This window comes from Cynocephalus volans, chromosome 13, assembly GCF_027409185.1.
Source record: "Cynocephalus volans isolate mCynVol1 chromosome 13, mCynVol1.pri, whole genome shotgun sequence".
Classification (NCBI taxonomy): Eukaryota; Metazoa; Chordata; class Mammalia; order Dermoptera; family Cynocephalidae; genus Cynocephalus; species Cynocephalus volans.
The window spans coordinates 90,438,005-90,452,761 of record NC_084472.1 but is presented as its reverse complement, the minus strand read 5'-3'; the positions used below and the strand labels follow the sequence as shown (position 1 = coordinate 90,452,761).

The window sequence follows — 14,757 nt, the reverse complement described above, 5'->3', positions numbered from 1 at the left end:
ACACATTTTATTTGTTAAGAGACCAGCCACAGGTCTCAGTGGTGAGACAGGTGGAAATGCTCAGGGACAAGGCCAGGGCATCTGTGACAGATTAAATGCTTGCATTAGTGCTTCACTTCAAACTTCTGAGTGACTAAACCAAGGCCAGGCATTCAGCCATCTGAACCAAGAGCTCCCTGTACAGTTCCCCAGGGTTTCCATCCACTCCATTCTCATTTGAAATGTTTTTATAGTGATGATAAACTGACTCCAAATAGAAAAGCCCCAAAACACATGGTCTCTGTTATAGAAGAATGAGTTCAGATGTTTCTATCATAAATATGCCTCCTGGCTCTTCTGATCACTCTCTGGTGTCGTCGTTAAAAACAAGTGAAGGCACATCAACAGACAATCTGAGGCCAGTTAACCCCAGCAAGTATAATCCAATTTGACTGAAGATCAGGTCTTTCTGATTTTCTGAGCCACATTTAGGCAGGAATTTCTAAGACCCTGACAAAAGCATTATCAGGCTATGGTAACTGCGATCGATTTCAACTTCCACAGGTTTAGTGACTCTACCTTAGTCCCCAGGGAGAATAAAACTTCAGTATGAGGGATCTGCTGTCTTTTCACAAGCTCAAACCATTGCACTAAACAGTTGATAGAAGTGGTTAGAGGGTTCCAGGGACAATAAACCTTAGCAAATGGGCATTCTTAAGAGGCAACATGAGGTCATAGAAGAATCAGAAAGTGGCAGAAAGGGACAGAGTTAGGTTTGAATCCAGCTCTGCCACTTACCAGGTATCCCTTATCTTCTCTAGAAGAATAATATCTACTTTGCAGAATTGTTTTAAGAATTAGAAGTATGTAACATGTTAAATGCTTACGGCAATGCCTGACACCTCATAGTAGCTTCTAAACAAGCTCACTTTCACAGAATGAGAAAAAGATATAACTTGTCGACAGAAAAAGAAGCATCTTTCTCAAGCTGCCAGTGGCAGGAAGCAACATGAAATCCCACCAGGAGATAATCCAGTAAGAGTGGAAGCGCCCCAAGTAAGCTGCTTAAGTGGGAAAATTTCCCCTACCCTGACCAACACACACACACACACACACACAAACACCCTCTTTCTTCACAACTCTGCAATTAGCAAAAGCACTAGTACTAAAATGGTGGCCACAACAACAGGAGCTGTGCCCAGAAAAGGCCCCTATTTGCTGTTCAGCCCACAATGCCTCAGCTCATGTTTCCCAGCATCCTAATGATTCCCTTGATTGTTATTTGTTAATTCAGAACACACAGTGGGAAAACTCAGTGGTGTTTTGGAGGGGAATACCAAATGAACTTCAGCTGAACCATCACATCGTCCTAAGGAGTGTGACGATGTGGGAATGAAACAATATAGGCTCCTGCCAGCACTGAGGGCAGACACAAAGCATGGAATTTAGTGTGGCTAATTCCCCAGAAGAGCTTTCACAGGGGCCCAAATCCTCCAAAGCATGAAAATTGCAAGGGCTCTTACCAAAGAGGAAGTCCTACACAATGCGCGGAAGGGCTTGGGAGCACTGGCTGGCTGCCCAGTCGCTTGGATAAGCTGGTTTGTGCAGCCACACCAGCAAGCCCATGCAAACACAGCAATGGCAAGGTGAAGTTGAGGGGGATAAAACTGTAAACAATGGGTATAATGGCAATTGTCGAGCAAGGTGCTGCTTAGTAGGACCATTGTTGAAGGAAGAATTAAGAAGGAAGAATCAGTTTCCCCAATCCAACAAATCTTAGACCTAAAAGCTGATTCTACCTATTAGTAGTTACTGACCACCTCCTTGGAGCCCAGCACTGGGATGGCAATTTTGGTAGACTCCAAAGAAATACAGCCCCTGCCCTAGAAAAGCCCAGTGTCTGATTAGGAATGCAAAATAGCCCTCATGAAAATGTCACCCTTGTAAGATTATGTGCCTCTCAAAGTTCAGATCCATGCCTTGTTCCTTTGTTTAACCCCGGCACCTATCACATTGCCGGATGTTTGGCTAAACTGGAGGAGAGGTAAATTCAAAATCTTGTTAGATTGACTAGATATAAAAACTAGGTAAGGAGAAAGTTTGATGTAGATACAGATGGTGAATCGAGTCTTCCCAGAAAATGTGGAAAGAGAGTGGAGTGTGATAGAGAAAAGAGAACATTCCAGAAAGAAAGAATAGCACATATAAAGACATAATCTAAGAAATTATAATCCTATGTGTTGATTTGAATTACTGTTTCTTAAGTGTGGACCACCCACGATGGATTTTGGGCCCAGCAATAGATTCAAATCTTTTGAGTGTGGAGCCCGAAAATTTGCATTTCTCATAAGCACCTAGGATCTTCCAATGCACATAAAAACTGAGCTGGCTAAGGGGATCTCAGACTTAAACATACTTTTCCCTTAAAGATAGAATGAAAAGGAGGAGGTAGGGAGGGAAGGTGAGAGAAAAGAAGGAAGGAAAAAAGAGGAAAAAAATGTTTTACAGTACAGAAAACTTCAGAGGAGGAGTGAGAGCCCACTTGCCAGTCTCCACAGTGACTGCTGTGTGATGCAGAGACTACATGTGAACAGCGCCATGGCACATGTCAGACAGAGAAAGGCTCTCCCAGCCCTTCGTAAGTGCAGTTCTGCTCATTACTCTAGGGCTAATGAAGCGCTCGTGTGTGTTTCTGACCCAGAGACTGTTTCGATCTGGCAGTCGTCTGCAACATAGAAAGCACAGCAGAGATGTTTGGCCAGGAGGCAATCTCAGAACACTTGCCACTATCAGGAGGTGAAGTCCTCAAGGGCCTGAGAGGGGCAGGTAGAATTTCAAATGAACTAGAGAACTCACTAACCTAATATTGTACTAACACACCTCAACTTGTGGGAACTCCTTTGAGACCTCTTCCACCTCCCATGCCAATCCCCTGGCTTTGCTTTATCCACATCCCTTACTGATATTTGACATCAGCAAGTATCACTCAGCCCCTCCCATTTTTTTAAAAAAAGTCCTTCTCTTGATCTGCATCCCTTAGCTGACCGTTCTAGCTCTCTTCTGCCCTTTCATTAACAAATTCGTTGGAAGGATTTTCTATATTCACCTCTCCTCCTGCTATTCTTCAAACCGGGCAGTCTTCCTCTGTCCCGACAATTCTGTGGACACTGCTCTAAGGCCTCCAATAATTTCATAATGACTGAATCTAATAGGCAGGTATCGTTACACCTCCAGCTTCTCCTCCCTGTGATCTGTGCACTCTCGCCTTGAATTTTTCTCCTCACGTGTCTTCCATCACCACTTTCCTGGTTTCCTTTAAACCTTTTGTAAGAGGAAAATCATCTTCTATAATCTTCTTATTCTCCTGCCTCTGAAATGCTGCTGTTTCTTCTGTTCCTCAGGATTGAATCACTGAACATCTGCTCTTCTTGCCTTTCATCCCTTGGGTAATTCTATCCCATATCTGTTACTATTGCTGTGTAATAAAATACCCTAACATTTAGAAGATTAAAATAACCATTTTATTATGCTCACAGATGTTATGGGTCAAGAATCTGGAAAGCCTCTGTACCCCACACCACGATATCTGGTCCCTGACATTGTAAGTCCCATGAGAGGACTCAGAGGCTGGGGGTGACTTAAGGGCTGGGGGCTATGTTGTGGACTGAAGGTTTGTGTCTACCTAAAATTCATATGTTGAAACTCTAATCCCCCAATGTGTTGGTGTTAGGAGGTAGGACCTTTGTGTGATAATCAGGATTAGTTGAGGTCATGAAGGTAGAGCCCCATGACGAGATTATTGTCCTTACAAGGAGAGGAAAAGACTAGAGCTTTCTCTATAGGATACAGGAAGACAACAACTGTCTGCAAACCAGAAAGAGGGCCCTCACCAGACACCCAATCTACGAGCACCTTGATCTTGGACCTCTCAGGCTCTGGAGTTGTTTCTGTTGAGAAAAAAAAATTTTTTGCTTAATCCACACAATCTATGGTATTTTGTCATAGATGCTTAAGACACACTGGAAAGAGGAATCTTTACTTGTGCCTGGTGCCTGCTCTGAGGTTACCAATAGTGGTACCAATATGTGACCTCTCTGTGCAGCCCGGGCTTCTACATAGGGCCTCAGAGCTTTTACATGGCAACTCAGGGCTCCAGGCACAAGTGTTATAATCAACAAGGCAATAGCTGTGTCAAAGAATTTGCAACCGTTTTTCTTTTTTTTAAATCTAACACTCATAGCCACAGATGCTACTAAAACTGCAAAATATTCATCTCAAGCCCAGATCTCTAGATTTATATATCCAATTGCTTACTATACTCCCACCACTAATAATAATAGCAAATGACTATATGCATTCAGCATGTGCCAGGCACAATTCTAAGTAACTTATACTTATTAACTCACATAATCCTCACAATAACTCTAGGAAACAAGTACTATTATTATCACCATTTTTAACAAAGATATTAAATAACTCACTTTAAAATCACACAGCAAGTACAGTGGAGCTAGAATATCACCCAGGCATTCTGGCTCCAAATCTAAGTGTTTAACCAGCACACTGTATGGCACAGATATTCTACAGGCATTTCAAAATCAGCACAACCAAAACGGGTGCTGTAATCCACCACTCCCTAATTAAAACAAAAATACCTTGCTGTACTTCTTACATACATTCTCCTTGTTAATCCACCCTTCATGTAAAACCCAACACAGCAGTCTGGGAACTATCCAAATATCCTAATCTCTCCCTAATCCTCCATGTGAGATTTGTCCCCAGATTGAGCCAATTAACCTCTTAATGATTCCCATATCTGCCCACTCTTCCCCATTCCCATTGCCCCAATCAACATCTTCCTTTGGATTACTGCAGGAAATTTTAACTGACTCCCTTCTTCCTATCTCCTTCAATTGTGATTCATCCTCCCACTTCCCAGAATGATGCTTGTAAATGCAAATTTGATTGTTATGTATTTGCTTAAAACTCTCAAAGGCTCCCAGCAAAATACAGCCCAAGTCTTACTGTAACATGCAAAGGCCCCTCTCATATGGCCCCTTTCTCCTGTCTTCATCCAATATTAAGGTCTCTCCATAACAAATTACTTGCTATTTCCTGATTTGCCATCTGTTTCTTGCCTCCCTGCCACTGCACATCCTATACAGCTCTTTCTGACTTGAGTGTTCTCCCTCCTGGTCCCCTCCAAATTCCAGCCACCTGGAAAACTCTTACCCTTCAAGATCCAGTTCTAACATCCCTTCCTCTGGAAGATTTCCTTGACACTTTCCTTGAGGAGAGTCAATGACTGTCCTCTTATTCTATGACTGTACAGAACACTGTCCCACTGTTTCCTTTAAAAGGGGGGAAATAAAATAAATGAAAAGTCATGCAAAAAGAACCTCTTCTTAAAATAGTACCAAACCAAAAGAAGGAATCTCTAGGAGTAATTAGGATTGGGCCAGTGTTTCTTTCCTCACAGCTATCGTCATCCCTACCTTGACAGTCACCTCTGAACACTTTCCCATTGACCTCATTGAACAGTAGCATATAGGGAAACTGCCTGTTTCATGTTTCTGCTCTCCAGCTCTCTGCAAAGCCTTAAGAACTCATCAGGTATCATGTTGGATAGCTGTTGTCTACATCTAAATGATGCCCAAAAGACCAGTAAAAAGGCAAAGAAAAGATTATATAACCAACTGATTATATAAGCCAGCTCATGATATAATGTGTAAACAACTGATTATTACAATTGCACAACATTGAATAACTTGTCTGATTTTTTTCCAAATTGGCTTCACATGCGTGTGCATGGGTGTGAGTGTTGTGTGTACCATGCAGACACAGCCAGTGATTGACAGAGGAAATGTGTTCGGCAATAACGTAGCCAGCCCAAATAGGCAAGATCAACAAGAATATATGATGTTTATTTCCCTGATAATCCAGCATAGGTGGGGCAATGGAAAATGTCCAGAAGTAGAAAAACGCTTAAACTGTAGGACTTTTATCTAATCCATCACAGTGGGCCAAGTAATACTCACCCTGGTTTTGTGATTTGTACTTTCCCAGGCTGGTCCACTTTGCTTATACCTTCCTAATCTTCTTTCTCTTTTCTCCATCAGTCTTAAACATGCTTCCAAAGAGACTGCTCTATTAAAAATGTGTTGCAGCCCTGCTCTCCTGGACTGATATGGCCCTATCATATTGGGCGTTAAGTCCAAGACCCTCATTCTTGGGTTTTTAAAGCACTTTATACTTCTTTCCCTCAGTCTTCACCCTTTCCTGGGAATCAGAATATCCTGATGTTCAGAAATGCTCACTTCCACACTGAGACTACAATAGGATCCTACCCAGACTCTCCAGACCTTTGCACCTACACCAGGCAGCAGTGGAATCAGGAAGACCTGGGTTTTCAATTTCAGTTCTATCATTTATTGGCCGTGTGATCTTACACAAGTTACTTACCTTGTAAGAAATTATTTCCTGGCCTGGAGAAAAAAAAAATGGGACTAATAGTAGCCATCTGATGGACTCGATGAACTAAGATCACGCATGTAAAACAGTCACTGTAGAACCCGTGCCATAGAGATGCTAAGTGAACACTCATCCTCCTCCTATTCCTCTGTGCAGTTTCATCAGGTTTTGGGGTCCTCCTGTTCCATTTTATTCACACTCCATCGGGCTTCACTGGCTGCAGTGTCAACACAGGGCAGTCTCAACTCCTAGATCACTGCTATGCTCACTTCCTGTTATCAAAAACAGGTGTTTAGAGACTGGATTTGAGGGAGGTGACAATTGCCCTACTCATAATTACTTATATTTTGAGTATGTTGATTAATTATCCATTCATATGTAGTTCTAGATGTCATTGGATTGCAGATGTTTGTACAATTTCACTTTCAGATTTCTTCCTCTTTAAAAAATAAATTTTGAATATATTTGCATATGTATTAATGTATATTACATACCCATAAACATATATGAATATGTAGTTTTATTTTTTAATTTTAATAAAATATACATAACAGAAAATTTACCATTTTAACAATTTTTAAGTGTACAGTTCAGTGGCATTTAGGACATTCATATTGTAGTGCAACCATCACCAGCATCCATCTCGAGAACTTTTTTCACCTTGCAAAACTGAAACTCTGTACCCATTAAACAATAGCCAGTTCGTTTTTAATATTGGCCTAGGTAAAGCATGTACATACATTTTTAATTGTAGAAAAGCCTTATATTTATTGAGCATTTATGCTTTGCCAGGTACCACACGGAGATGGCTCATTCAATTTCCACGTAACCCTACGAGGTAGGTACAATTATTACCCCTATTTTACAGATGAGAAAACTGAGGTTTAAGGACATAAAGGAACTTGGCCAAAGTCACACTGCTAGTAAGTAAATAAGTAAATATTAACGCACCCCAAATTACTAAACAACTAATTGCACTGATGATGCTTGTGTTTTATTTCAATTGAACGTATGGAGGCTGTGGTTTGACTTCTTTTAACTTCCAACAAAGTGCCCTGCTGAGCTCCAAGCAGAAGATAAACAGGAGGACAGGTGTTACTTTAAGAGAGGGATGGAAGCTGCAACCCGAAGCTTCCTTGGCGCCCGCTGGAGAGGTCGGGGAGGCTGCACCCCGCCGGTGCGCGCCTGTGAACTCCCGCGGGCCCTGGCGCGTCTTCACTTCCAAAGTTGGAGCTCTCCTTGGTGGGAGGGGGCGGGGAGGAGGGATGACCAGTGACGTCACTCCAGAGCCGGGATAAAGCTCCCCGGCCGCGGTCGGGGCGAGGACGCTGCCCGCTTGCTGAGCTGTCCCGCGTGGGGACCCTCGCCGTGGACGGGGCCGCCCCTGCCTGCGCCCCCTCTCTGGGAGCCAAGGCGTCCCCGCCCGAGGAAGGCGGCGCCGGACGGCACCATGCCCCAGAACGTGATCCTCCCGGGCCCTGCGCCCTGGGGCTTCAGACTCTCGGGGGGCATAGACTTCAACCAGCCTTTGATCATCACCAGGGTAGGTGTTCTCCGTTCTTGCTTGTGTTCCACGTCGGGGACTCTGGTGTCTCGGGAGGCGCGGTGGGTGCCCCTGGAGCGCAGAGTGACCGGGGAGCCCGGGGACGGGGGTGCGCTGGGGAGTCCTGGGCTCCGGGCTCCTAGTTGGAGGGGGCGGCAGCAACTCGGCCCGCTGAGGTCTGGAGGATGCAGAGCAGCTCAGGGACTTGAAGGAAGGCAGCTCAAAGGGTGTCTGCATCCTCTCGGTCCCCAGCATCTTTCCAAGGACAGGTCAGCTGACAGCGTGAATTCCCTGTGCTCAGAGGAGGCGAGGCTGCGAGCGCTGGGGTCCCTTCTCGCCCTCCGTACCCCATCTGCCTTCAATAACAAACACAGGGGGTCCCGAGAAGGCGAGACCGAGGACCGACGCTGGCGGTTCTTCCTAAAAGCTGGACGCGCGGCTAAGCGTTGCTCTGGTCTGGATGAAACGTTCAGCAGGACGCAGTTCTCAGGGCACCACCTGGGTTGGCCAAGCTGGAACCGCTCATACCAGCCCTGACAGGAAAAATCTTACGAATCTGTAGTCCTGAGTTTCCAGGCATTTGGAATAAATATTTTCCAAAGCTGGGAACTTGGCTTAGGAATCATCACCTATAACTCAAACTACAAAGAAAACCCGGCAGATAGTTTAGTTTAGTTTAGTTTTCCCGGCAGAAAGTAATAACTCTGAAAATAATACCTTAATACCAAAGTCAAGCTTTTCCTTAGTGTTCTCTAGAGTATCGTTTCATTAGAAAATAAATAAATAAATAAAAATGAAACTTCAGGGTTTCTTTCCTAGTCGGTAAATTTCTAGAATTAATTCTAGAGCATTATTTGGTGCAGTTGATTTTTTTCCAACCCAAGTGTTTTTCTTCATAGAATATTGTTTTTAGTTCAGTTATCACATATAAAACATTTTAAACCTCATTTCAAGGCATAAACTTTCAGAATATTATGCTTTTATTTTCAGAATATTATACTTTATTTCCTTTTTTCCTTACTGCTTATACTGTATTTTATGAGTCTAAGTGTATACTTTATAATCTGATCACTCACATAGATTTTGAACATGTAATACCTCTTAAATTCTGTTTTATTTATATATGTCTATGAGATTTGGGAACCAACATCCTTTTTAAAATATCTTAAAACATGTATCATACAGATGCATACAATGGAACATTTCAAGCTTTGTTTTACATTTTCAAAAACATATAAACATGCCTGACATGTGTTTTTATACAAGACATGAAAACTTAACATACCCCAAAAATGTTCTTAAGAAATTAAGCAGAACATCAGTGATCTGGGCCAAGCAATTCCTTTTATAGATTTACCAAAGAAAACAGTTTCCATTAACTCTACCAAGAAATATTTTTAGTTTCTGAGTATAGTTTTCATTTGTTTATACTAAATAAAATAAGCTTTTGAATCCTAACAAAGAATAAATCATATTTATATTAAATCCTAAAGAAACAATTTTGTCACAAAATCCCTTAAGGGGTTTTATAAAGAAAAATTTTGCTATTACATGTAACTTCAATACAATTAATCATATGTTTGAAACGTTGAGTCGCTGACACTATAAATGGTTGATTTAAAGCAGTATTTACATTCTGGAACTAAACTACAGAAGCTATTGATAAATGTATCTAATATAATGACAATTATTATTTGGGCAACCAATTCTATCTTGAATTTCTAATTCATAATTAATTTGTGTCACTCATTTTGACACTGGGTTCAATAACACTGCATGACCAGATAGGATTATTTCATTTGACTGTGCCTTTTCAATTAATTTAACTCCAGAAGAGCAGGTAAAACTAAACTGTTTTGTATCCCAAGTGTCCCCAAAGCCACGTACATAGTATATTTTCATTGAATAAATGAATGCATATTCACTTGAAGTTTTATGCCTTAGTGAACATCTAATTAAGAATATTTCCACTGAAATTATAAAAAATACTGCAAATCATTTGGGAAAAGGCTAAAAGGTATTACACAAAAATAATTATCAGTGTTATTAGGCAGTAGAATTATTGTCTTACTTTTATAATTTTTATACTACTTTAAAAGGTAGGAAATAAGGGTGAATGTGTGTTATTATATCTTTTGCTTGCCATGCATTCTTCTAAGACCTTTATGCTCACTAGCTCACTTAAATCTCACAACCATCCTATGATAATGATAGTGGTAATATTCCCTTCTGCAGATACGGAGGTGAGGCTTCAAGAGGTTTATTAACCTGCCAAAGTTCTTAAGAGGTGGGACAGGATTTGATGCCAGGTCTACCTGCCTCGAAAGCCTGCATTCTGAAATCCACACATATGAAAAATTCCACTTACTGTTGGGATATTTCTAAACAGGTGTTTGTGCCATTCAGTTCAACACTGGTCTTACTAATTCTATGTCTAAAGATCTACCTCTTTCCATTTTTTTCTACCACTGTCCCTATTCAAGTTTTTATAACTTCACACCTAGAAGTTTGTCTCCTCTCTTTAATTCACCCTGCATGTTCTTACCAGACCTCTCTCTCCCATCCTCAGACATCCTTCAGTGGCCTCACCAGTTTATAGAGCAAATTTATGGGCTTGAGTATGGCACCCATGGCTTTTCACCATCTATCATTCCAACTTGAGTTTACAACTTTATTTCTTCCCTCTTTTGTTCTCTCCCTTTCCTCCTCTTACTCCATATATAAGTAGTGGTGCTGCTACTCTGGACTACTTACGATTTTTCTAACATGTCTTTGCTCCTGATATTGTTTTTCCCTGGAATTCTTTTCCCCACCCCACCCCACTGTCTTTTATGCCTATGGAAACCTATTCAAATGCCACTCCTCAGGTTGTCTTCCAGTAACAATCATTTCATCCATTTGATTACCATCACTTTTGGTCTATAACCTCTCTTTATATCATGCCTTATACCACAGATATTTGAATACCTCTGTATCCCACCAGATTGCATGCTCCCTTAGTGCAGTAACTTTCTAATTTGGGGGCCACTCAGTGCTTAGCACAGTGTCTAGAACATCATATATGTTGTAGAATAAATATAGACACAATATGAATGATTGATTAAATTGTTCACCTTTTATATAACTTTTATTATCATAAATAGGTGCAGATTGTGTTCTCAAAAATATTCCACAATAAAGATAAAGGAGAATTGTTTTATTGTTAATTTATTTTGATAAGTTCTTAAGTATACAAAAAAATGAAATTACCAGTGTCTTCACTTAATGCTACAAAAAGTCCCATAAATGAGATGTATGTCCTCAAGTTCATTAAATCCATTTTTGTCCTTCTACAAGCTATACCTTTCTCTGTCTGCCTCACCCTAGGCAATTGTAGACCATAGTAATGCTCCTAGACTGTGGAGCTCCAACCAGAATTTGTAGGACAATGACAAACATAACTGTCTTCATCAATTGACATTACAGTTCACAAAATTAGTTCAAGGGTCCCCACACCATAATTGTTTACAATCCAGTTAATCAGCCAGGTGAATCTTTGTATCAGTTTTTAAAAACATCCAAAATAAGGTAAATCAAATGCCAGACATTCTCAAAACAAAAAATTTAGCATTTGGCTGTGATACACACAATTTGCAGGAAAGCAGTTTCTAGGCAATGTTTGATATACTTGGTGCAATATAAAATGTAAGTTTTAGATATTCAGTTTAGGAGATGGAGATGTTATTTCAAACATTATGTATAACTGGCCTACGCATTTCACAGAATAAAGTTTAAGGTTCACATCCCTAAGGGAGGTTCTGTTTTTTTCTTGCAAGAAGATTGTAAGTAGTCTCCCGCTTAAGTTTTTAGACCACCCAGAAGGTGGATCTATTCTCACAGACAAGTTACAGATTGTTTGCTTTCACCAAATTCCAATATGGAATACAGTACAAGCTGCTTTTATGTACGTTACATAAAACGATTGTTTACATCTGATGCCAGTATGTCTTTTCTCACCGAGTTCCTCTTCCCCCTCTTGACGCCTCCCTCCTTCCTATCAGATCACACCCAGGATCAAGACCATTGTAACTGAGACTGCTGCATGGGTTTGGGTACCAACACAGAAAGTGCGAGTGTATTCCTAATTTTTGCAGGCTCTAACATAGAAAAGTATGTTACTTAAACATAAACTATATTGAAATTTGAACTTTTAAAAGGAGTGTTTAGAGTTGAATGCAGTCCTTTTCCAGGCTAAATCCTATGTAATAGAAAGGCTGATGTGAACAAAACCTATTTGGTTTTTTTCTAATAGACACCATGTCTACCTGCAAGGGCTGGTTCATATGTTCACAGCATTCATATGTCCCACAAATATCTAAGTGCAGAATTTCCTGTATGTGAAGGGCACTGTGGGGGTACAATTATAACTTCAAATGAATTTTTAGGCCCGGAGAAGTTCGTATGTCAGTAGAAGAGAAGGGACATTGTAAAGCTACACGACTATGCCAGTAGTCGAGTAAGCAAATCATAACTAAAGCCAAAATGTTTCATTATTTTAGTAATACTAAGTTTCCATTTGTATTGTCAGGGCTAGGACTCAGACCTTTCAAACCCATTGTACAGACTAGGTCGCAAACCCCTCACACGCATGTCCACAAGCCTTAGGTAATTGGGAAAGATTTCAGGAGCCATTGGCAGACAACATGAACTCAGTCCTCGGCAGCAGCAGCTTACAGCAGCCTCTAGCAGCAGTGGCGGTGGCCTCCCTGGCAGACCCAGGGGCACTAGCAGCAACAGTTTGCAGCAACAGCCTCCAGCAACAGTAGCGTCCTCCCCGTGGTATCCCCCAGTGGCATCCGGGGGTGGGGGGCACTGTGGATCAGAGCCACTCATCGTTTATACTTAAGTCCATAACCCCAGACACCTGGGTGCACATGAGCAATTACATTAAACAATAGCCAAGGAACACCTGGGCACACGTGCATATTTACATCAAATGCTCGTCAAAATTTTGAACATCTGAGGGGCCCTGACCTTTTTCCTATATTTTCCCAACAGACATGGACATAAACTACCATGATACAACCTGTCCAGGACTCCACAACAAAAGTATGGCCAAAAAGATAGGAGGAGTCGGGGGAGAGATTACCTGCAGGACAGGCATTGTGAGGTAGTAGTAGAGCCTGAGCTTTAAAATGAGACAGACCCAGGTGGGAATTTCACTGGATATGTGACCCTGAACAAGTTTCTTATACTTCCTGAGCATTAGTTTTATCACCTTAAAATAGTGGTAACTATTTTGTAAGGTTGCCTTAAGAATTAAGCAAGATAGTAACTGTTAATAATAATATTATAATAAAAATAAAATAATAGTTCTCAACCCTGGCTACACATTAGAATCATCCAGATAAGTTTTGAAAATACCCATGCCCAGGTGCACGCGGAGAGTCTGATATAACTGGCATCGTGTAGGGCTCTAGAAATGCCAATCGTAGCCAGGTGCTGGAAGGTTTAAGATGCCAGGGGAGGCATGTGGAGTTTATTTGGGCTTCTCACAATTTTGATCCACACCCTTAGTGTAGCTCTTCAGTATATACTTGTCTTGCTCCATAACTATTTCAATCATTTTTATTCTTAAGATGTAAATCATATGAAGACTACATCTTGGACTTTTCCTGTATTTCCCTAAATGGGACATTATAGATGCTTTATCTTTATTTTAAATTGTTTTTCCCCCCCTCACATGGACCCAAGAAATAGGTTGATGTGAATGATGGAAATCATCTGAGGCACTTGTTAGACACAAATTCTCTGGCTCTTCTCCTAAAGATTCTGATTCCTGCTTCCAGGCATCTGGAGTAGGATCTGAGTCTTTATGTTCAATAAGGACCCCAGGTGATTCTTATAATCAGACAAATTTGAAAACATGGTGCTGAGTGATTGATTGAAATACTATGTCCAATTATCTCTCTAGTACTTTTGTTATTTGAGACCCTAATGAACCTGAAGAATAAATCCATTGAAAAACTTGTCTCATTTCCTAATTTGGGAAAATATAGTAATAATAAAATGTGAGCTAAAACATAAAGTAATAATATACAAATATAAGGTAAGAATATAATAAAGTAATAATATAAAGTAATGCTGGGAGATAATAGATTCTTATGATTAAGCAGATAGTTTAATATCTATTAAACCAGGCCAATTTAGCAGTCACTTTCTGATAACTAGCCTAGCAGAACTTGAAAACTAGGAAGAAATAAAGGCATCATGTTTTCCTTCTCTCTCATCTCTCCCTCTACTTTTTTCTTTCTTATCAACTCTCTCATTGGAGATCCCAGGACAGCAGTTACCAGGTTGAATACAAAGTTAGAAGGGGATTCTGGCCATCACTGTTAATCACCTTTCTCAGTTAACTTCTGAAATATCTGGTGATGTAGCTATACACCTGCTCCCCACCTAGCAGGAAGCAGGTTACCTAGACACCTCTGCTCCTGTGAAAAATAGAGGTATTTTTTGTCCAGCCTGCCTTAGAGAGTTGTTGTAACAGTCATAAGTATAAGAAGGAACTTTAAAATATAACATTTTGCATAAGTACAGGATGGTACTATTAACTTTTAATACTGTTAATAAATTTCAGTAACATTCAATATTTAAGATATACAACTTAGGTATTCAATATGTGTGTTCAGATGTCTCTGTTTAAAATGTGTATAGACACATACACACACACAACTCTATGCCCCATTCATCCTAACCAGAACTAAAAAATCATGCTAGGCTTT

At 40.7% G+C, this 14,757-nt stretch overlaps 1 protein-coding gene across 3 annotated transcripts in view; it reads left to right on the top strand.

The window, feature by feature from the left end:
• Positions 1–7,736: 7,736 nt before the first annotated feature.
• The window catches only part of PDLIM3 (PDZ and LIM domain 3), a 29,945-nt gene continuing 22,924 nt past the window's right edge, over positions 7,737–14,757 (top strand). The window contains exon 1 of one of the 3 annotated variants that reach the window (XM_063077222.1): positions 7,737–7,993. In XM_063077222.1, the coding sequence (XP_062933292.1) occupies positions 7,901–7,993 (93 nt within the window). In that variant the 5' untranslated portion in view covers positions 7,737–7,900. The remainder of the gene's footprint in view (positions 7,994–14,757) is intronic. The other 2 variants (XM_063077221.1, XM_063077220.1) reach the window with 2 other exon arrangements.